The 23281-nt window shown below is 44.7% G+C and overlaps 1 protein-coding gene across 3 annotated transcripts in view; it reads right to left on the reverse strand.

Annotated features, from left to right (window-relative positions):
- Positions 1–23281, reverse strand: part of FASTKD2 (FAST kinase domains 2) — a 226557-nt gene that overhangs the window by 127970 nt on the left and 75306 nt on the right. For all 3 annotated transcript variants that reach the window (XM_033946230.1, XM_033946231.1, XM_033946229.1), the window contains one exon: positions 11970–12093. In XM_033946230.1, the coding sequence (XP_033802121.1) occupies positions 11970–12093 (124 nt within the window). The remainder of the gene's footprint in view (positions 1–11969; positions 12094–23281) is intronic.

The following is a 23281-nucleotide window of genomic DNA, read 5'->3' on the forward strand; positions in this document are numbered from 1 at the left end:
AAACCCAGCAGACAACCCCAACCCAAGAAGCAACAAATCAGTACCCCCCCCCCCAAGAAGACGCGCAGAGTGGTCGTCATTGGGGACTCCATGCTGAGGGGAACTGAGGGACCAGTATGCAGACCAGATCTACAGGCAAGAGAGATCTGCTGTTTACCAGGAACCAAGGTCAGGGACGTGACTACCTGCATTGGAAAAATAATCAAGCCCCAAGACCACTACCCAATGCTCCTCATCCACATCGGGACAAACGACACTGCCAGGAGCTCACCGGAGAAGATACAGGAAGACTTTAAAACCCTAGGAGAAGAACTGAAGCAACTAGAAGCGCAGGTGGTCTTCTTCTCCATCCTACCGGTAAGAGACAAAGGAAGATCAAGGGAAGAACGGATGAAGAGGACTAATGAGTGGCTTAGGGGATGGTGCAAGGAGATGAACTTCGGTTTCCTGGACCACAGAGATGCACTTCAGGGACTGCAGGGACCAGAAGGGCTGCACCTAACCGGAAGAGGGAAGAACATCCTGGGACGACGCCTGGCTCACCTGCTCCAGAAGGCTTTAAACTAGGTGAGCCGGGGTAGGGGACCCACTTTCACACAAGTTGGGTAAGTAACTAGGAGGTTAAGTAATCATACGAAAACTAAAGGGGACAGAGGGAGGGAGGGAGGTAGAGAAAGAACTGCAGACTTAGTATCTGAAGTACGTAATAAAGTCGATAGAGTGGGGGACAGTGGGAGAGATGGAGACCCCATCTTGGAAATGGGGGGGAAGAGTAGAATTGAAGGTAAGATGGAAGGGGGCAAAGGCAAGAATGAAGGGGACCAAGGCAATACTGAAGGCAAGACTGAAGGGGGCAAAGACAAGATTGGAGGGGACAAGAGCAAAATTAAAGGCAAGAACGAAGAGGACAAATTATCTCAATCAGATAACACTCCATGCAAAAAGATAGAATGGAGAGCCATGTATGCAAATGCCCGTAGCTTGGGCAACAAAATACTGGAACTGGAGATGGAAATGAGAAATGCCGACCTTGATGTAGTGGCGATATCAGAAACATGGTTCTCAGAATCCCACGGATGGGATGTGGTCATACCAGGATACAACTTACTCCGTCGAGACAGAGAGGGCAAATCAGGCAGAGGGGTAGCTTTGTACATTAGAGATGGCATCAAAGTCACTAAAACCATAGACATTAAGTACACGGGAGAATCCCTCTGGGTGAATCTTGCCAGGGGCAACAACAAATGCCTATATCTTGATGTTGTATACAGACCACCAAGACAAAAAGAGGATGCAGACGACGAATTAATGGATGATATTGAGACCATTACACTGCACGGAGATACAGTGCTGGTGGGAGACTTTAATATGCCCGATGTGGACTGGAACGAACCTTACACTGCAACCGGCGGCAGCAAGAGGCTACTTGCCTCCATGCAAGGAGCACACCTCAAGCAGAAGGTACTGGAACCCACCAGGAACGAGGCAATCCTGGACCTGTTACTTACCAACGGAGACAGTGTAACAGAGGTATCCGTGGGAGACACCTTGGCATCCAGCGACCACAACATGGTCTGGTTCCACCTCAAGAAAGGATTCACTAGGCCAAACACATTGACCAAGGTTCTAAATTTTAAAGGAACTAACTTTCAGGGCATGGGGGACTATGTCTGCAAAGAACTGCAAAACTAGAGTACAACAGACAATATGGAGGAGCTATGGTCGACTCTGAAATCTACCCTGCAAGGAGCAACCAACCTATACATCAAAACCAAGAGCAAACGCCGCAGAAAAAATCGACTACAGTGGTTCTCCGAGAAGATCTCAGAACTAGTAAAGCAAAAAAGGAAAGCTTTCGGAAACTATAAGCAATCACAACGACCGGAAGCTAAGGAAACCTATCTGGCCAAATCCAGGAAAGTCAAAACGACAGTCAGAGAGGCCAAACTTCAGATGGAAGAAAACATAGCTAGGCAGGTAAAGAACGGGGAGAAATCCTTTTTAAAATATGTTAGCGACAGGAAGAAAAGCACAGGCGGTATTGGGTGCCTAAAGAAAGCTGACGGCAACTTTACAGATTCGGACGCAGACAAAGCAGAACTACTCAACGACTACTTCAGCTCAGTCTTCACCTGCGAAGCACCGGGATCCGGCCCTCGGCTACAGACAAAGGGAAATTTGGATGAACCATTCCAGGACATAGAAATTACTGCGAGCGAAGTCTACCAAGAATTATCAAAATTGAAAGTAAACAAAGCTATGGGCCCGGACGATCTACACCCTTGAGTACTTCGAGAACTGAGTGATGTCCTGGCAGAGCCGCTAGCTGTACTCTTCAATCTTTCCCTAAACAAGGGAAAAGTTCCTCAGGACTGGAAAACTGCCAATGTTATCCCGCTCCACAAAAGGGATGGAGGTCAGAGGCTTAAAATTATAGACCGGTGAGTCTCACATCTATAGTGAGTAAACTTATGGAGAAATTGATCAAGAACAGATTGGACACATTTCTGGATGATGAAAGATTAAGGGATCCCCACCAGCACGGCTTTACAAAGGGAAGGTCTTGTCAATCCAACCTGATAAGCTTTTTTGACTGGGTAACAAAAAAGCTGGATGAGGGCGAGTCCCTGGATGTTGTGTATTTGGATTTTAGCAAAGCTTTTGATAGTGTTCCACACCGTAGGTTATTAAACAAAATGAACTCATTAGGACTAGGAGAAACACTGATAGCATGGGTACAAGACTGGCTTAGCGGCAGACTTCAAAGAGTAATGGTGAACGGTATTCCCTCAAAAATGTCAAAAGTGACCAGCGGAGTGCCACAGGGTTCGGTCTTTGGCCCGATGCTATTTAATATCTTTGTTATGGATCTAACTCAGGGACTTCGAGGCAGAATTACATTATTTGCTGATGATGCTAAACTATGCAACATTGTGGGCAGAGCAACAGAACCTAATGGCGCAACCAGGCCCAACACTATGGAGCAGGACCTGCTATTGCTGGAACAATGGTCCAGTACTTGGCAACTAAACTTTAATGCCAAAAAATGTAAAGTGATGCATCTTGGTAGCGGAAACCCATGCAGAACATACATCTTGAACGGCGTAAACTTAGCAAGAACCACTGCAGAAAGGGACTTGGGAGTTCTCATCTGGGAAGATATGAAAGCTGCCAATCAGGTGGAGAAAGCTTCAGCAAAGGCAAGACAAATGCTGGGTTGCATCAGAAGGAGCTTTATCAGCCGAAAGCCTGAAGTCATACTACCGTTGTACAGATCCATGGTGAGACCTCACCTGGAGTACTGTGTCCAGTTTTGGAGGCCACATTATGAAAAGGATGTGAAAAGAATGGAGTCGATCCAGAGAATGGCCACTAGGATGGTCTCAGGACTTAAAGACATCCCATATGAGGAACGTCTGACCAGACTACGCCTATATTCTCTCGAGGAGTGCAGAGAAAGGGGGGACATGATAGAAACATTCAAATACATCACGGGTCATATTAAGGTGGAGGAAGAAATCTTTTTTCTTACAGGTCCCATGGCGACAAGAGGGCATCCCCTACAACTTAAGTGGGGAAGATTTCATAGTGACACCAGGAAATACTTCTTCACTGAACGGGTGATTGATCGTTGGAATAAACTTCCACGCCAAGTGGTAGAGGCCAGTAGTGTACCAGACTTCAAAAGTCCCTGGGACAAACAGGTGGGAGTGCTACAAAGTTATGCATGAAAGAGGGGTACACCAGGGAGGGAGGGTTCTTAGTGGGCAGACTTGTTGGGCCGTCGGCCCTCTTCTGCCGTCACACTCTATGTTTCTATGTTTATGTTTCTCTGGACCCTTTCGAGCAGTACTGTGTCCTTCTTCATGTACAGCAACCAGTTCTGGACGCAGTATTCCAGGTGGGGGCGTACCATGGCCCAGAACAGCGGCATGATGACCTTCTCAGATCTGTTCGTGATCCCCTTCTTAATCATTCCTAGCATTCTGTTCACTCTTTTCGCTGCCGCCGCTGTGCATTGCGCAGATGGCTTCATTGACTTGTCGACCAGTACTTCCAAGTCTCTTTCCTGGGGGGTCTCTGAGTACTGCACTGTACATCCTGTATTTGTATATAAGATTTTTGTTACCAATATACATCACCTTACACTTATCCACATTAAACCTCATTTGCCATGTCGCAACCCATTTCTTGAGCGTGTTTATGTCATGTTGCAGGTCTTTGCAATCATTCTGTGTCTTCACTACTCTGAATAACTTCGTATTGTCTGCAAATTTTATTACCTCACTCATCATACCAATTTCCAGGTCATTTATAAATATGTTGAAGAGCACGGGTCCAAGCACCGAACCCAGCAGTTCTATCTCACTATTGTCCAATCATTAATATCGTCCATTCGATGACTGAGGCTATTATTGCTGTACAACTTTCTGGTTATTTGGATAAATTCTCATTCGAACATTGTTTTCGATCTAATTTCAGCACAAAAGAGTTTATTGTTGTCACTGATCTCTAAGATTCATAGTGTACTGTCTCACAATAGATATGCTTTCTTGCTGCAGTTTGACCTTTCAACAGTTTTTGATAGAGTACATTATGGTATACTGATCTGTTTACCCTGAAATAGACCTGGATCAGAAAGTACTGAGATGGTTTACAGGTTTTATAACACTACGCACCTATGAGATATATATTGATGGTAAACATCTGCCCCATGGAAGTCTGCCTGTGAAGTTCCACAAGGTTCCCCGTTGTCTCCTTTAGTTTTTAACATTTATATGACTGCATTAAAGAACCTCAATTTTGCCACTTCTGAAACAATTTTTACATATGCGGATGATATTTTTATTCTATTAGAAGTAGATCCAAAACTGAGCAACTTTGAACTAAATATAAATTCTTGTATTTCCAGACTTCAAAAGTGGACTACCTCTGTTTAAATAAAACTTAATGCAGCCAAGACAAAACTACTATGGTTTAGCCCAAAAAATTGAACAGTTACCTCCCTCTATAACTTTAAATTCTGGAGAATCTTTGCAAACTGAATTTTCGTGTAGCATTCTAGAAATAATGTTGCACTCCTCTTTAACACTTCAATGTCAGGTTAATCACATTTCAAATAAATGCTTTCTCAGCTTACGAATGTTAAGGAAAGTTAGATATCTGTTTCACCAGCAACATTTTGCAATACTGGTGCAAATTATTATCCTAGCACAATTAGATTACTGTAATTCAATCTATATAGGCCTGAACAAGGGGAATCTAAAATGGTTACAACTAATCCAAAATATGGCATCAAAGCTAATATCTGGTAAAAGAAAAATTGATCATGTGTCTCCTCTTCTGAGAAATCTACACTGGCTCCCTGTCTATCCTCAGAGTACAATTTAAATAAGCTTCTATGGTTTTTAAAATCATACATGGGCTATTCACATCTTTGATTCCTCTATCTTTGAATAATCAGAAATCTTCTGATTCAAGAAACTTTCAGAAATTTAAACTGTCCTTTCCATCTTTAAAAGGAATACAATCTATTGATAATATTACTTGATCTTTCTCATATACTTTTATAATGATTTGGAATGGGATTCCCTCTTGTGTTAGAACTCTTTTCTCATTCCATATTTTCCATAAATATATGAAAACACTTAGGGCTCATTTTATGAAGCCGTGTTAGCGGCTTTATCACACGCACATTTTTAGCGCGCGCTAACCCCTGCGCTAGCTGAAAAAGTACCGCCTGTTCAAGAGGAGGCGGTAGCGGCTAGTGCAGCCGGCAAATTAGCGCGCACTATTACGCGTGTTAAACCACTAACGCGGCTTCATAAAAGGAGCCCTTATTTCAACAGTTCTTAGAAAATTGTTCTAAAGAAAATTTGTTATCTTCTCTCTAGGATATCGTATGAGGGTCTTCCTTAAAAAGTTATTTTCTCTCTAATGTAACTACTTTCACTTTTATTATCGATTTTTATGTGAACCGAGTCAAGCTCCTTGTGGGGAGATGGCACGGTATATAAATCCAAGATTTAGATTAGATCTTCACCAAACAGCCCAATCTTCAGGATCTTCAGGCTGTCAGTTGGACAGACACTGACTGAAACCTCTGCCCCCTCAAAACCTTGTAACATGACCAGGGACGGGGAAACGCAGCCTGCATACAGGGTGCATACAGCCTGTGCTTAAGCCTATGACAAGGTCAGGCAGAAAGCATGCTCCTAGGGGAATGGATCCTGAGCCTCGAGGTGGCACACAGCAGGCTGGCTCCAAAGGTCCACCCGAAACTTGTCCTGTGGAGCAACAATCAGACTATGGAGCTGCTTCCTTTCCCAGGCAGAGAAGCCCTCCAAAAGGGGATTCAAGGCACTGAAGCCACCCCAAAAGACGAACTTAAGTGAAAAAAATAAAGAAAAGAAGCAGAGTAGGTGAGAAGCACTTCTGCAAGGTTTACTTGCAGAAATAAAAAACTACAGGGGGCTCAGTGTTCCTCAGCTAAGTGGGAGGAACAGAAAGTAAATGTGTGGTATTCTGCAAGACCCGGTTCACAGCTAGAGGTAAAACACCTTTCATACTGATTCCAGAGGGGACCTAATAGAATGGCTTTTAACATGGAACAGGTATGGGAACTAGCATCTTTAATATAGAATAAGAGGGGGGGGGCGTGGCCGTGCAGAGAGCAGGGAAGACGCGTTTTCCCTGAGCTCCGCTGTTCTTCCCCTGCACCGGCCTCCTTGAACGAATCTCGGCGAACAAATTTCCCTCACCAAGTGCCTTCTCTTGCTCCCTGGGGGCTTATGGACAGATTCGTGCACAGAGGCACGCCGGACATGACCTCTAAGGCAGGCAAGAAGGATCGCGAGAGTGTGAAATCGGCACTGCAGCCAAGATGGCCGACCCGGGTGATGCACCGGCTGCAGAAGGAGCGGATATGATCGCGCGCCTCACTGAGGCAGTTGTTTTGGTGCTGGGAACTCACCTGGATCAAGTGCAGGAGTCCCTGGCAGCTCTATCCACCACGGTAGCTGACTTTAATTCCCGGGTCGCTGAAGTGGAGCAGCGGGTTGGTACCACGGAGGACTCCCTTACAACGTTGCAGACGGAGCTCCAGCAGTTACGTAGCAAGGTGGGGGCAATGCGAGGAAAAACTAAGAGAATCGCTCCAGACGGAACAACCTGCGCCTGGTGGGGGTCCCTGAATCTGTGTCGGATGGAGATCTGCTGCCCACACTGGAGACCTGGCTGACGACGGAGCTGCTGGTTACGCGGAGCCTGGGCCCTTTGCGTATTGAACGGGCGCACAGGCTGGGCAGACGTCAGGAGGGCGCAACCAGGCCGCGAGTCGTGATTCTTCGTATACTGAACTTTGCCATCAAGGATCTTCTCTTACGCAATTATCGCCAGCGCAAGGATTTACAGTTTCAGAACCAGCGCATTCTGATATTTCAGGATTATTCTGCACAGGTAGCATCTCTGCGGCGGGGTTTTTCGTCTGTCTGCAAGCAACTCACTGAGAAAAAGCTACGCTTCACGCTGCAGTTTCCTGCCAAGCTTCGGGTGATCTATGAGGGCCAGCCCTACATCTTCGACACCAGTGCAGCTGCCCGAGCGCAAGTCCTCAAGTGGTATCCTGACTTGGAGCCTGGTACCTGATGGTCTCTGCCCGTGCATTGGGATCTCTCTGTATGGACTGGATGGGGGTTGCCCGTGGGCAGCGGGTGGCTTCTCCATTTTGCGTTGCTGATTTGACTTTGTTATGACTGTTCTCATTTTGTGGCTCCCTTTTGGGGGTCATTATTGTTTTATGATGGTTGTTGTTTTCTTGCTCTATCTTATGGCCTCTGGATTTCTGCACTAGGGAGGCTTTAACTGCTCTTTTCTTCTCCTTTAGCTCTGAGCTACATGCTCAGCCCCTGGGCTTTTTTTTTTTTTTTTTTCCTTATCTGTCGTGTGGTTTCATTTTTCTTTCTTTCTTGTTTATTCTCCATATTCACCGCTTGGTTGCTATTTGGGAGGCCGGTGGGGGGGAGGGACTTTGGGCCCTTTGGTATACCCTCTCTGGAGTGGTGGAATGGAGTAATCAGGGGGGTGTGGGAGGGGGAGGGAGTTCTTGGGGTGGGGGTTGGAATTGTTTCAACAGTTTGGGGTACTCTCGGGCCTTAAGCTCAATGTGTCTAAATCTGAAGCCCTTCCCCTTCATTTGCATATACCTCACTTGTGGTCAGATTTCCCTTTGAAGGAGGCTTCCTTGCAGGTGAAATATCTGGGTGTTCTTGTTCCTTCCTCTCTGACGCGCCTCTATGAGATTAATGTCCGCCCTTTGCTTCGGAGATCTATTGACAGCATGCGTTTATGGGGTGCGCTGCCGGTCTCTCTAGCGGGTCGCATCTTTCTATATAATATGATGATTGTTCCCCGGTGGCTATACCTGTTACAGACCCTACCGATCTGGTTGCGCCGCCTGGAGTTAGAGGACTTATATCGTGCCCTGCGAATCTTTTTGTGGCGGGGAAAGCGGCCTCGGCTGCCCCTTCGCATCCTGATGTTACCGGAGGCGCAGGGGGGTTTTGGTCTTTTGGATCTTCGCGCATATAACTTGGCCTGTGGATTGCGACATGTTCGGGACTGGTGTTTGGAGAGTTCTTCCTTCCAGATGTTTTCTGTAGAACGGGACTTTTTGTCTCCTGTCTCTGGCCTGTTCTTGCTGCATGCCCCTTCGTCTCAGTTGGACTCCCTTCAGCGGGGACATGTAGTGTGGTCTTATATGAGACTTATCTGGAAAACGCTCTGCAAACACTTGGGGGTAAATTACAGTATCACTCCCTTGTTACCCTTGGTGGGGAACCTGCATTTTAGTCCGGGTACTGACCACTGAATTTTTCAGATTTGGCATGCTCGTGGGGTCCGCAGGGTGGGGGATATTCTTACCGAACAGGGGACTCTTCTCTCTCCTAGTGCGCTGGTGTCTCTCTATGGTTTAGATCATGTGGACGCCTTTGGATATTTGCAGCTTCGCCATTATGTCCTTAGTTTGGGGGGGACCTCCTTGTGCGCATCGGTGGCAGAGAGTCTTAATAGAAGTCTTGCTTTGGGGGAGGATATGGCTCCGCGTCTCCGGTACTATGTTGATATGATGGTGTCGCCACTGTCGACTGAGAGAGCTGATTGGTTAGCTGGGGCATGGAGCGCTGACCTGGGGTGTCCTATCCCATCTTCCCTGCTTTCGCATTGTTTTGTTCTCCTTCGCACTATCTCCGTCAATATGGTGCATAGGGAGCAGGAATATAAATTCTTAAATAGAACGTTCATCTCCCCGCAGAGAGCTTACCGTGCTGGTTTTGCTGAGAATGCTTGTTGCCCTAAGTGTACTGAGAGTTCAGCCACTCTGGGTCATATGTTCTGGGCTTGCCCAAAGGTGCGGGCTTTTTGGAACCAAGTGTGGACCTTTTTGTCCTCCTTGTGTTAACATAGTAACATAGTAGATGACGGCAGATAAAGACCCGAATGGTCCATCCAGTCTGCCCAACCTGATTCAATTTAAAAATATTTTTTTTTTTTTTTTTTTTTCTTCTTAGCTATTTCTGGGCGAGAATCCAAAGCTTTACCCGGTACTGTGCTTGGGTTCCAACTGCCGAAATCTCTGTTAAGACTTACTCCAGCCCATCTACACCCTCCCAGCCATTGAAGCCCTCCCCTGCCCATCCTCCTCCAAACGGCCATACACAGACACAGACCGTACAAGTCTGCCCAGTAACTGGCCTAGTTCAATCTTTAATATTATTTTCTGATTCTAAATCTTCTGTGTTCATCCCACGCTTCTTTGAACTCAGTCACAGTTTTACTCTCCACCACCTCTCCCGGGAGCGCATTCCAGGCATCCACCACCCTCTCCGTAAAGTAGAATTTCCTAACATTGCCCCTGAATCTACCACCCCTCAACCTCAAATTATGTCCTCTGGTTTTACCATTTTCCTTTCTCTGGAAAAGATTTTGTTCTACGTTAATACCCTTTAAGTATTTGAACGTCTGAATCATATCTCCCCTGTCTCTCCTTTCCTCTAGGGTATACATATTCAGGGCTTCCAGTCTCTCCTCATATGTCTTCTGGTGCAAGCCTCCTATCATTTTCGTCGCCCTCCTCTGGACCGCCTCAAGTCTTCTTACGTCTTTCGCCAGATACGGTCTCCAAAACTGAACACAATACTCCAAGTGGGGCCTCACCAATGACCTGTACAGGGGCATCAACACCTTCTTTCTTCTACTGACTACGCCTCTCTTTATACAGCCCAGAATCCTTCTGGCAGCAGCCACTGCCTTGTCACACTGTTTTTTCGCCTTTAGATCTTCTTTGCCTGCGTGCACCCCTCCTATTGTACTTTTTTATGATGATATGGCCTACTCCCATTGTTCTGCTGGACAGCGGATGTTGGTTTCTAAGGCTCTCCTCTTAGCTAAGAAGGCCATCTTGGTGTTTTGGAGGGGTCCGCAGGCTCCTTCCTTCTCTCACTGGCAGTTGTCACTCTATAATTTAGCGTTTTTGGAGCGTAGGGCGGTAGGGTCCCGGGATGAGCTCCGGTGGACCAGATTTCAGGACGTGTGGGAGGGGTACTGGTTGTCCCTTCCGCATCGGGAGAGTAATATGCTCCTGAATTGCTGATCTTTTTTTTTTTCCTCTTGTTCTTTCCAGCGCACACCTTTCCTAGCGCCCTTTTGTTTTGTTTTTGGTTGTTTTTGATGTTTCCCAACACCACATGGGATGGGGATTTGGGGGGGGGGTTGTTGGGAGGATGTGAGTTGGGGGGTTTGAGCTCTGTTGGGGGGCTGCGGGGGGCTCATATAAAAGTACTTATTGGGCTTTTGTGACATAGTACCTTTGCATTCTCCTGTTCTTGTTTCATGCTGCTTATGTTTGCTTGTCCACTGCTCTGACATGTTGTGCAGTGTTTGCTTCCTGATGTTCTTATTTCTGTTGTATGTGCCCAATAAAGAAATATTATACTAAAAAATAAATAAATAAATAAATTCTGTATACATTGATGTTCACTCCGTAATAGTAACCCTGTCCCCCGTCAAGTGTTAAGTTATTATCACAGAGGACTATTGGGTTTCTCCCCATAGATAGAAAATGTGAATTATGTAAACCATTTAGTTTTAAATGGTATAGAAAATTTTTTAATAAAATAAATAAATAAATGTTAATATAGAATAAGAGACTCTTGATTACATTTGAACATCAATTTTTTAACACTCAGTGACAACAGTGAAAGGCTGCATTACTATTATTTTTATAGATGTTTCTCTAGCTGGGCCCCAGTGACATAAGATGCACTGGGTTTAGAGGGCTCCTACGCAGTACCAGAAGCATTTTACTAAAGTTCTTAGATTTAACATTGTGGAAATTTTCTGGGAAATTCCTGCATATATTTTTCACTAATTTTTCCAATAATACACTTATCCAGTATAGAAGTTAACACACACTTTGAACACCCAGGCCCCTTAACAAATGGTGCGATTCTTGCACATTTAGTAAGAAGACTGCTTGAAGGCCTTTCAAATGCTATAAAACCAGTGGTTTTCAAGCTTTATTTATTACATTAAAACCACCAAGAGCAGCATTCCACGTACTCCAAAATTTACTCTTCTTTGTCTGAAATGTAATCATATTTATTATTTCAACCATACTAAATAAGCAACTTTCCAATGATCAGGATAATATTGGTAGTTTTATATGTGTTCCGCACATTTCATGAGGTGTTCATGCTTCACTGTGGGTAATATGACCAGGTTGAGGAGGAAAACATAAGATCCTAGAGCAGGGACCATCTCTTGCATGTTTAATGTACAGTGCTGTGTACATGTGGTTGCACTATAGAAATAATAAATAGTAGTAATAGTAGTAGTATTTGGATGAAAAGGTAGTACAAAAATCTAAATCTAAATACCAAAGCAGCAAAAATAAATATCTTTTTACTTACGAATAATTCTGTTACTACAGTTACTCAGAATCGGAAGGGAGAGGAAATGTATTTTAGCCAATGTGGTAAACATATGCTCACAGTTTGGGCGGGAAAACTGGTCCATGATGCTCATAGCTTTGTACTACAAGAAAAAAAACCACAGTAAAATGCATTTAAATTTCAAGCCCTTCTCAGTCATCTTTCAAAGGGAGACAGCGATCATCAGTGCAGTCAAATCATTCAATTTTACCCCTAGAATCCCCAGTGGAAAAAAGAATGATCAGAGAGACATAGCAAACACTCTAGAAATAAGGAGATCTGATACCTTCCTGTCAGTAACATTACATAATAACATAAGAGGTGCTAAACTGGGACAGACCCGAAGGTCCATTAAGCCTAGTATCCTGTTTCCAACTGTGGCTAACTAAGGTTCATAAACACCTGGAAAGATACCAAAGAGTAAAACAGATTTTATGCTGCATATCCTAGGAATAAGCAGTGGATTTTCCCAAGTCCATCTTAATAATGGCTTATGGACTATTCTTTTAGGAAATTATCCAAACATTTTTTAAACTCTGCTTTCACCACATTCTGTGGCAACAAATTCGAGTTCAATTACATATTGAGTGAAGAAATATTTTCTCCAGTTTGCTTTAAATCCACCACTTAGTAATTTCATTGAATGACCTCTAGTTCTAGTATTTTTGGAAAAAGTAAACAAGTAATTTGTATCTACCTGTTCCACACCCCTCATTATTTTATAGACCTCTATCATATCACCCCTGAGCCATCACTTCTCCAAGCTGAAGAACCCTAGCCACTTTAGCCTTTTCTCATAGGGAAGTCGTCCCATCCCTTTTATAATTTTTGTTGTCCTTCACTGTACCTTTTCTTTTTTTTTAAATTATTTATTAATATATTCAAACATATTACATATACATTAGCTTACACATACACTGTACACAGATGAATAGCCAGAACTGATGCACAGATACTCTTCGGCACAAGCCCAGTGAAAATAATTACCATATTTTTCGCTCTATAAGATGCACTTTTTTCACCCCAAAAAGTGGGTGGAAATAAGGGTGCGTCTTATGGAGCGAATACCCACCCACCTCCTTATCTTAATTCCTCTGGCAGTCCAGCGCTGTAGGGCAGGAGCTTTTAGCCTTCTGCCCTTCCCTCTGGCTGACTCCCGAGCGGCAGAGCAATGCAGAAGGCAGACATGAGCTTTTCACTTCCTGCCTTGTCCCACGCTGCTCAGTGAAGGAGAAGAAGCCACCGTTATTATAGCCGTCCCGCCGCCAGCACTTCTTGCCGTGCTGCTGATCGGCTCCACTTCCCACCTGGCCCATGAGGTGAGCAACTGGGGCTGGAACAGTCGAGCACACACAGCACCAAACTCCCATCTGTCCACCTATTGACTAATAAAGAGCAGTCCTAGCCGGCCCAGAACTGAGGGGGAGGGGCAGCAGGTCCCAGCCAAGCTTTCATTCATTAGCGCCGTCCAGATTTTTACTTTTTTTAAAGATAATTGTGTCCGTGTCATTTTGATTTCCTTTCCACAAGTAGACTTTTTTTTTTTTGTAGGTTTAGAACCCCATATGTTAAAATAAAATTTAAGAGGGCAGGGTGGATACATGTTTCTTTTATTTTTTGGGAGGGGAACCGGGGGGAGTTGCGGGTCAGGTCCTCACTTGGAGACCTGTTCAATGGAAGTACCCTATGTTACCAGTTGCCGGTGCTGCCCCTGGATAGGCCAGAGCCCCAGCATGTCCTCAGCCACAGAGAGCCATCAGCTTAAGCTCCAGCTACGCGCTCTTTGGCTGCCCCAATCCTAGGCAGCTCTCCCAGAGACATGGAACAATTTCTTATGACAGCTCTGATCAAACTGCATTGAGGAATTAAGTTAAGGGGGGTGGCCCCTGCCCGCCTACCTGCCCCTGCCAGCCACTAAGCCTGTCTGCCCTGTCCCGGCTTACCACTAGACCACCAGAGATGGGACAGGGTACAGAGCCTGGCAGGGAGGGGAGACAGGGTGCAGAGCTTGGCAAGGAGTGTGGGGTTGGGTGCAGAGTCTGGCAGGGAGAATTTGGTTCATAATGGGGTTTTTTCTTGTTTTCCTCCTCTAAATCTAGGATGCGTCTTATGGTCAGGAGCAAAAAATATGATACAACACAGCTGTGTACCCCTTCTCCCCCCAACAAAAGAACCCCCCATCCCCATCAATTCAAATTAAAGAATGTGTGCAAGAAGGACACTACTAAAATAAGAGCAATAAAACAACCATTATAGTAAATCTGCAGACTCAGAGTGAGCTTGTTGCCAAGTGCTATATGTATCTCGGGTCTTATGATAGAGAGTTAAGTGATTATTCCGGAGAGCTGTCATCTTAGACATCTGTTATATATTGTTCACTTTGGCCAACAATGCCGAATGGGCTGGCATCTAAACTAGCCCATTAAGAAATTGTTGTAAAGGCTTAATTAGGGAGGAACATAATAATTTGTAAAATTTTGCAGTGAAGCCATCCAATCCAGGGGACTCGCCCATGGACATATCCTTAATGGCCCAAGCAATCCTGAGATTGGTATGGACAGCTCTTCTGTCGTCCCTAAAGCACAGTTACTTACTGTAATAGGTGGATGACGTCATTCATGGAACCCCGGTACGGACAGCTTTAAAAGTGCATTGCTACTTTAAGTTTTTAGAAACTTCACAACTGCCCGTATGCATGAGTGCCTTCCTGCCCGACATAGGCTCGCGGTACCTCAGTTCTGTAAGCAAGCTAAGAAGCCAACCAGGGGAGGAGGGTGGGTTGTGAGAATATCTGCCTGCTGTCCCTGGATAACACCTGTTATGGTAAGTAACTGTGCTTTATTCTAGGACAAACAGGCAGCATATTCTCACATGTGGGACTTCCTAGCTTACTACAATGGGATGGAGGAAGTGTTGGCCTTTAAGAAAATAAATTCTGCAATAGTGCTTGGCCAGTGACCATCCCGTCTGGAAAAAAATTTCAGACAGTAGTGAGATATGAATGTATGAAATGAGGACCAAGTAGCAGCTTTACAGATCTCATATATAAAAGTGAAATGTAAAAAAGCAACTGAAGCTGCCATAGCTCGGACTTTGTGTGCTATAGCAGGACCCCCCAGTTGCAGTCCAGCCTGAGCATAACAGAAGGCAATAAAAGCCGCCAACCATGTAGAAATAGTTCTCTTGTATACAGGTTGTCCCAACTTGTTAGGATCAAATGAGATGAACAGAGGAGAAGATGTCCTATGTGGCTGAGTTCACTGTAAGCCAGGGGTCTCAAAGTCCCTCCTTGAGGGCCGCAATCAATTCGGGTTTTCAGGATTTCCCCAATGAATATGCATGAGATCTATGTGCATGCATTGCTTCAATGCATATTCATTGGGGAAATCCTGAAAACCCAACTGGATTGTGGCCCTCAAGGAGGGACTTTGAGATCCCTTCTGTAAGTCAAGGTTCATTTGCAGTCCAAAGTATGAAGAGCCATTTCTCCAGGATGAGAATAAGGTTTGGGAAAGAATCGACTGAGATGAAATTCAGTGACTACTTTTAGAAGGAACTTCGGATGGGTGCGAAGTACTACTTTGTCGTGGAACAGTATAAAAGGTAGATCTGCCACCAGCGCATGAAGCTCACTCACTTGACAAGCAGATGTAAGGGAGAAAGACCACTTTCCGAGAGAGATATCTGAGATGAGCTGAAGACATTGGTTAAAAAGGAGCCTTCACGAGTCTAGAGCAGTGGTTCCCAAACCTGTCCTGGGGGACCCCCAGCCAGTCAGGTTTTCAAGATATCCCTAATGAATATGCATGAGAGAGATTTGTATATAATGGAAGTAACAGGTATGCAAATCTCTCTCATGCATATTCATTAGGGATATCTTGAAAACCTGACTGGCTGGGGGTCCCCCAGGACAGGTTTGGGAACCACTGGTCTAGAGAGAACCACATTAAGATACCAAACCACTGGAGGTGGTTTGAAAGATGGTTTGATACTGAAAAGTCCTTTCATGAATCTGGATACGAGAGGATGAGCAGTCAGAGGTTTACCATTGAGTGGTCCATGAAAAGCATTGATAGGACTGAGATGAACTCTAATTGAAGTAGTTTTAAGACCAGAGTTGGATAAACGTATAAGATAATCCAATACGGAAAATATAGATGAGGATGAAGCATCATGATGATGAAGAGTACCAAGCAAGAAATCACATCCACTTGTTTTATAGGCCTCCAGAAAACCTTCTACACATCAGTGCTACCAACACGCCAGACAGCTGATGTTATCCCTAAGCTGTCAGGTGCAAAGACTGAAGATATCCCTGACTCTGCGTGAGAGGAGATGGAAAGATTTGCAGGGGCATTGGTTCTTTGATACTAAGCTGAAGTAGTAGGAAGAAGATGTGACTGAAATCTCTTGTGAGAGTGGATGTAGAGCTTTAGGCCATTGGGAGGCTAGGGACCACCGAGATGTCTTGAGATGAAGTCTCACAAAGGGAGACATATGGACTATGGATGTCATGTGACCCAATAGCACCACTGTCCCCCTGCTAGGATGGACTGAAGTTGTGAAATCCGGTTGCAAAGTTGAATCATATTGCCTTTGCTGAGGTAGGAGTGCCCTGAGCTGAATGGTGCTGAGCAGGACCTCTATGAATTGAAGAGTTGGAAGCTGAGACTTTGACAAGCTGGTGTCGATTCCAAACTGTGAAGAAAACAGGATTGTTGACTGTTGTTGCGAGCACCCCTCGAGGGAGGCATTAAATTTACAGATGGATCTGAACTTATATCTCTTAGTTGAGTCCACTGCACTAACTACTAGACTACTCCTCAGCTCTGCTGAGACAAGAAGAAACAGACCACCAAACGGATTCAAGATGTTGATAAAGTTCCCAAAAATGAAAAATTGCAGCGTAGACCTTGAGAAATACTGTTGGGAATCAAAGAACTGTAAATGAAACCCATTATGAACAGCTCATGATATGAAAGAAATGAAGAGGGTGATCCTCCCGAGGAAGTGTAATAACAAAAAAGGGGGAGTAATACTCAAAGTCCTACTGAAGATATGGTAAAAATTAAAGCAATGGGTGGTCTTATCTCAAGAAAGATATAGCGGCGCTAGAAAAGGTTCAAAGAAGAGTGACCAAGATGTTAAAGGGGATGGAACTCTTCTCATATGAGGAAAGACTGGAAAGGTTAGGGCTCTTCAGCCAGGAAAAGAGAAGACTGGGGGGAGATATGATTGAAGCCTACAAAATCCTGAGTGGAATAGAACGGGTACAATTGAATCAATTTTTCACTCCATCAAAAATTTCAAAGACTAGGGAACACTCAATGAAATTGCAGGGAAATACTTTTAAAACCAATAGGAGGAAATATTTTTTCACTCAGAGAATAGTTAAGCTCTGGAATCCATTGCCAGAAGTTGTGGTAAAGGTGGATAGCCTAGCAGGTTTTAAGAGAGGTTTGGACAAATTCCTGGAGGAAAAGTCCATAGTCTGTTATTAAGACATGTGGGAAGCCTCTGCTTGCTCTAGACTGGTAGCATGGAATTTTGCTTCTCTTTGGGTTTTGGCCAGGTACTAGTGACTTGGACTGGCCACTGTGAGAACGGGTTACAGGGCTTGATGGACCATTGGTCTGAACCAGTAAGGCTATTCTTATGTTCATCAAGTGATGAGAATTGTCATAGAAGTCGTTACTTCTATTGCTGAGACTACCCAGAATTAGATGATGAAGGAGAAGATGGTTGAAGATTAACAAATCTGGGCTTTACAGAAGATTTTTGAGAACAAGACTTAGACTTTTTCTTGTTCAAAGTATTCCAGGTCAGTTCATGCTGAGCTAGCTGTTGTGCTGCTGTCTCTACAGGCTCACCAAACAGCTCCTTTCCCAAACATGAACATTAGTCAGCCAATTCTGGAGATTGTTGTCAATGTCAGAGAGTCTGAGCCAAGCTAAGTGCCTCATGGCATCTCTAGAGGAGATTTCAACAGCATCCAAGAATGAATGTGGAATATATGTTGCAGTTTGAGAAAGAGTATGTATAGAGCGCTGGTATTCAAAAAGGTGTTCTGAAGGAATATATTGTTAGAAATTGGATAACCAACACATATGTTGTTGCAGATACAGAGACATGTAGAAAGAATAATTGAGGCTTCTACTTAACAGCATGGAGTTCTTGTAAAGGCGACGGCCAAATAAAGATGGCCACCGAAAAGAGAAAAAAAACCCCGAAGCAGAGCCTGAGGAAAAAATGGACTGAAATTTAAAGAAACGTTTTTGATTTTTAAAATAAAACAACTTAATGAAACTCAAAGAAAAATTTGCTTAAACAAAACAGAAGAAGAAAAACCAGAATGGGTAGGCAAACAAAGAACTGAGGTATTGCAAGCCTACGTCAGGCGGGAAGGCACTAGCGCATGTGTGGAGCAAGCAGTCATGAAGTTTCTAAATACAAATGGTAATACACTTTTAAAGCTGTCCATACTGGATGATGTCACCCACATGTGAGAATATGCTGCCTGCATGTCCTGGGATAAAGTAAGATGTGGCAGATGAACCCGATCTAAAAAGGACTGGATCTCGGTCCTTGGAGGCCGCTATTCAGGTTGATATAAGGCATGATAATAATGAGTAAACACTTGTTGAACTTGCTCAGAAGTGGTACAATACTTGCCCTGCGCCCCAAGTACCCGAGAGAGAATATTTCTAGCCTGTTTCTTTTTCAATTTATGGGCCAGTAGTCTACCAGCTCTGTTGGCAGTTTCAAAGTACTCCTATCCTCCAATTCCAAAGCCTGTAAATCCAACTGGCTATAAGGGATTCTTTAACAGGGGGAAGCCACCGGCCCTTACGCTCCCATTCTAATTGACAGATGCGGGTCTGGAGATCCAAGGACCTCTGTGCCTGAGCCCTCCAGAGTGGGCTCCCAGACCTGTGATTTTACCTCTCGATACTGCTTACAAACTCTCCCACAAGGTCTTGAGGATATCATTAAGTTGAAAATATTCCTATAGATCTTTGCTCAATTGCTGTAGGGTCCAGAAGGAGATTATCGTCCAGTTGCCAATATCTCCTTCCCAGCAATGGGGGCTTAAGTGCTAAACTAAACCAAATCAGAGTGTTATCTGACCATACGCTAGACTCAGTAGATGAAGTTCTTACAGCGGGAAGCAGGTTTCAAGTTTCAAGTTTATTAAAATTTTGATATAAACGCAATATCAAATATTTTCAATGCGTATAACAAATAAAAAAAAATTTTTTTTTGGGGGGGGGACAAAATAAAACAATTTATACAGGTAAACATACAATCGATGTACACAATTAATTAGTGATACATAGGGAAAGATCGATCTTGGAATAGGAGGAATAAGTATAATTAACATCCCTGGGATGCTGGTGTCTCCAAAAATCAATCAGATCCCAGGATTCCATAAAGTGACGCAACTGCTGCCTTTCCGCTTTACCATAGTGTACCACCTATGTGGAAGTGATTTGTACCTTTTCTATTTCCACTATACATGAAGAAGGACATGGTACTACTCGAAAGGGTCCGGAGAAGAGCAACTAAGATGGTTAAGGGGTTGGAGGAGTTGCCTTACAGCGAAAGATTAGAGAAACTGGGCCTCTTCTTCCTTGAAGAGAGGAAACTGAGAGGGGACATGATTAAAACATTCAAGGTACTGAAGGGGATAGACTTAGTAGATAAGGACAGGTTGTTCACCCTCTCCAAGGTAGGGAGAACGAGAGGGCACTCTCTAAAGTTGAAAGGGGATAGATTCCTTACCAACATAAGGAAGTTCTTCTTCACCCAGAGAGTGTTAGAAATCTGGAACGCTCTTCTGGAGTCTGTCATAGGGGAAAACACCCTCCAGAGATTCAAGACAAAGTTAGACAAGTTCCTGCTGAACCAGAATGTATGCAGGTAGGGCTAGTCTCAGTTAGGGTGCTGGTCTTTGACCAGAGGGCCACTGCATGAGCGGACTTCTGGGCACGATGGACCACAGGTCTGACCCAGCAGCGGCAATTCTTATGTTCTTATATCTTTTTTTGAGATATGGCAACCAGAATTGCACATAGTATTCTTGTTGCAGCCATACCACAGATCAATACAAGAGCATTAAACATTTTCATCTTTGTTTTCCATTCCTTTCCTGATAATTCCTAACATTCTATTTGCTTTCTTATCTGCTGCTTTACACTGAGCTGAAGGTTTCAACATATCTATGATGACATCTAGATATAGTTTTGGTTTTCCTTTCCTACAAGCATCACTTTGCACTTGCTTACATTAAATGTCATCTGTGGAGAGTGTGCAACATGGTTAGAGCCTTGGCACCCTGAGGTTATGGGTTCAAACCCACACTGCTCCTTGTGATCCTAGGCAACTCATAATTCCTCCATTGCTCCTAGATACAATAGACAGATTGTGAGCCCGCTGGGACAGATAGGGAAAAATGCTTGAGTACCTGAATAAATTAATGTAAACCATTCTAAGCTCCCATGGGAGAACATTATAGAAAACTGAATAAAAAAAATATATTCCCATCTCTATTCCATTAATAAATATGTTAAAAAGAAGCTGTGCTAGTACAGACTAGAGAGTTGCGCGGGGACAGAAATCCCACCCGTCCCCACCCGCCCCCACCAAAGTCCCACCCGTCCCTGTGAGGACTCCCACCCATCCCCACCCGTCCCCGCGAGGAATCCCCTTCGTCCCCGCCCGTCCCCGCGAGGAATCTCCTACGTCCCCACCCGTCCCTATAAACGTCAGAAATAGTTATTTCAGTTAATTATGCTACTGAATTAAAGGCTCTAGTAGAAACCCATTTAAAAATAAGCAAAGACTTTATTAATTTGGAAATATTAATTGGGAAGAATACATACTTTGTAAACGGGTTTCTACCAGAGCCTCTAATGTTTATAAATTTTTATCAACACAACTAATATACTACTTTATCCTGAAGCAAAAAAAAACAAGAATTTTTTTCCTACCTTTGTGCCTGGTTTCTGCTTTCCTCATGTTCTCATTCAATTCCTTCCATCCATTGTCTCTCTTCTCTCTGCGTCTTCCATTTGCTCTGTTACTGTGCCTCTCCCTTTTTCCCCCTTCCAAATTGGTCTGGCACCCATCTTCTTCCCTCCGCTCCCCCCATAGTCTGGCATCTCTGTCTTCTTCCCTGCCAGCATCTTCTCCCCACTCTCTCGTCCCCATTTCCTTTCAGCGTCCTTCTCCCCCCCATCTTCCCCATGTCCTGTCAGCGTCCTTCTCCCCCTCTGTCTTCCCCATGTGCTTTCAGTGTCCTTCTCCCCCCTCTGTCTTCCCCATGTCCTTTCAGCATCCTTCTCCCCCCTGTCTTCCACATGTGCTTTCAGTGTCCTTCTCCCACCTCTGCCTTCCCCATGTCCTTTCAGCATCCTTCTCCCCCCCCGTCTTCCCCATGGCCTTTCAGCGTCCTTCTCCAACCCTTTGTCTTCCCCATGTGCTTTCAGCATCCTTCTCCACCCTGTTTTACCCATTTCCCTTAAGCCATTCTTTGAAAAATACATGCTGAATCAACGTCGGTTCCACACTAGAGAGTTGCGCGGGGACAGAAATCCCACCCGTCCCCACCCGTCCCCGCCAAAATCCCACCCATCCCCACCCGTCCCCGTGAGGAATCCCTCCGTCCCCACCCGTCCCCGTGAGGAATCCCTCCGTCCCCACCCGTCCCCGCGAGGAATCCCCTCCGTCCCCACCCGTCCCCGCGAGGAATCCCCTCCGTCCCCACCCGTCCCCGCGAGGAATCCCCTCCGTCACCATCCTTCCCTATAAACTTCAGAAATAGTTATTTTATTTAATTATGCTACTGAATTAAAGGCTCTGGTAGAGACCCATTTACAAATAAGCAAAGAGACTATTAATTTGGAAATATTAATTGGGAAGAATACATACTTTGTAAATGGGTTTCTACCAGAACCTCTAATGTAAATATAAAATATAAATACTCAGCTGATGAGAACCCACAAACTGTCAGCTGAGGACTTCCTTTGCAGTTGGCCTGGGGTCCCTTTTGCCAAGCTTGGCAGGCAGCAGTAGCGTCCCTGAGTCACAGATGCTGGCACCTCAGTGGCTCATGGATGCTGCCAGCAACTGCTGCGCTTGGTGGAGGGGAGTTCTGACCATCTCTAGAGGAGGTCCTCTGCTGGCGGTGCTTGGGGATCCCCACCAGTCACAGCAAGGGCCAACAAGTACTTCAACACTGTAGAAATAAAACCAGAAATGCATTTCCTTTTCTTTTGAACACAAAACAAAGATATCTGCCATATACATTTCCCAAGGCAGATGACTCTATGCAATGTCACCTCGGTAACAAAATACAAAAATAGACAAATACACCCCCTCCCTTTTTACTAAACCACAATAGTAGGTTTTAGCACAGGGAGTTACGCTGAATGCCTCGCGCTGCTCTCAATGCTCATAGGCTCCCTGCGCTAAAAAACAATATTGCGGTTTAGTAAAAGGGAGCCATAGTGCAAAATATAGACAGCAGATATAAATTCTCAAAACAGACACATTTTGATCACTAAATTGAAAATAAAATCATTTTTCCTATCTTTGCTGTTTGGTGATTTCATGAGTCTCTGGTTGCACTTTCTTCTTCTGACTGTGCATCCAATCTTTCTTCCTTTCTTTCAGCCTCCTGTATGTTTCCTCTCCTCCAGACCTCATTCTCTCCCCCAACTTTTTCTTTCTGTCTCCCTGTTCCCCCTTCTTTCTGTCTCTCTGTCTGCCCCCTTTCTTTCTTTCTCCGTGCCCTCCCCCAAGCCACTCGGTTTGCTGCCACCGCCATCGGGGAATAGTCCCCAAGCCACCGCTGTCCCAAGCTTTCCCTGCAGAAGCGTCGCGCTGACCAGCATTCCGCTCCCTGACGTCAATTCTGACGTAGGAGAGGAAGTTCCGGGCCAACAAGGCATTTCTCCTCATTCCATCCAGCCTGAGCCCCATCTCTCCTTGATCCAGCATTTCCCTTCTGTGTCTGTCAGAATTACCATTCCACCTATTTTCCAGCATCACCCTTCTTTGTGTCCATCTCACCTATATCCCTATCTCACCACTTTTTCAGAATCTTCATTTGTCTCTGTCCTTGTCTTTACCCCATATTCACCATTTGCCCTTTCAATGTCTTTATCTCCCCCCCCCCCACTTTTTCAGCATTACTTCTATGTCTCTTTTTCACCTCCTCTTCATGTCCCCTCTGTATCTCTATCCTTATTCAGTAGGTCCTGCTTACCCTTTCTCTTCTTTGTGTCACT

This window comes from Geotrypetes seraphini, chromosome 5 (assembly GCF_902459505.1).
Source record: "Geotrypetes seraphini chromosome 5, aGeoSer1.1, whole genome shotgun sequence".
Classification (NCBI taxonomy): Eukaryota; Metazoa; Chordata; class Amphibia; order Gymnophiona; family Dermophiidae; genus Geotrypetes; species Geotrypetes seraphini.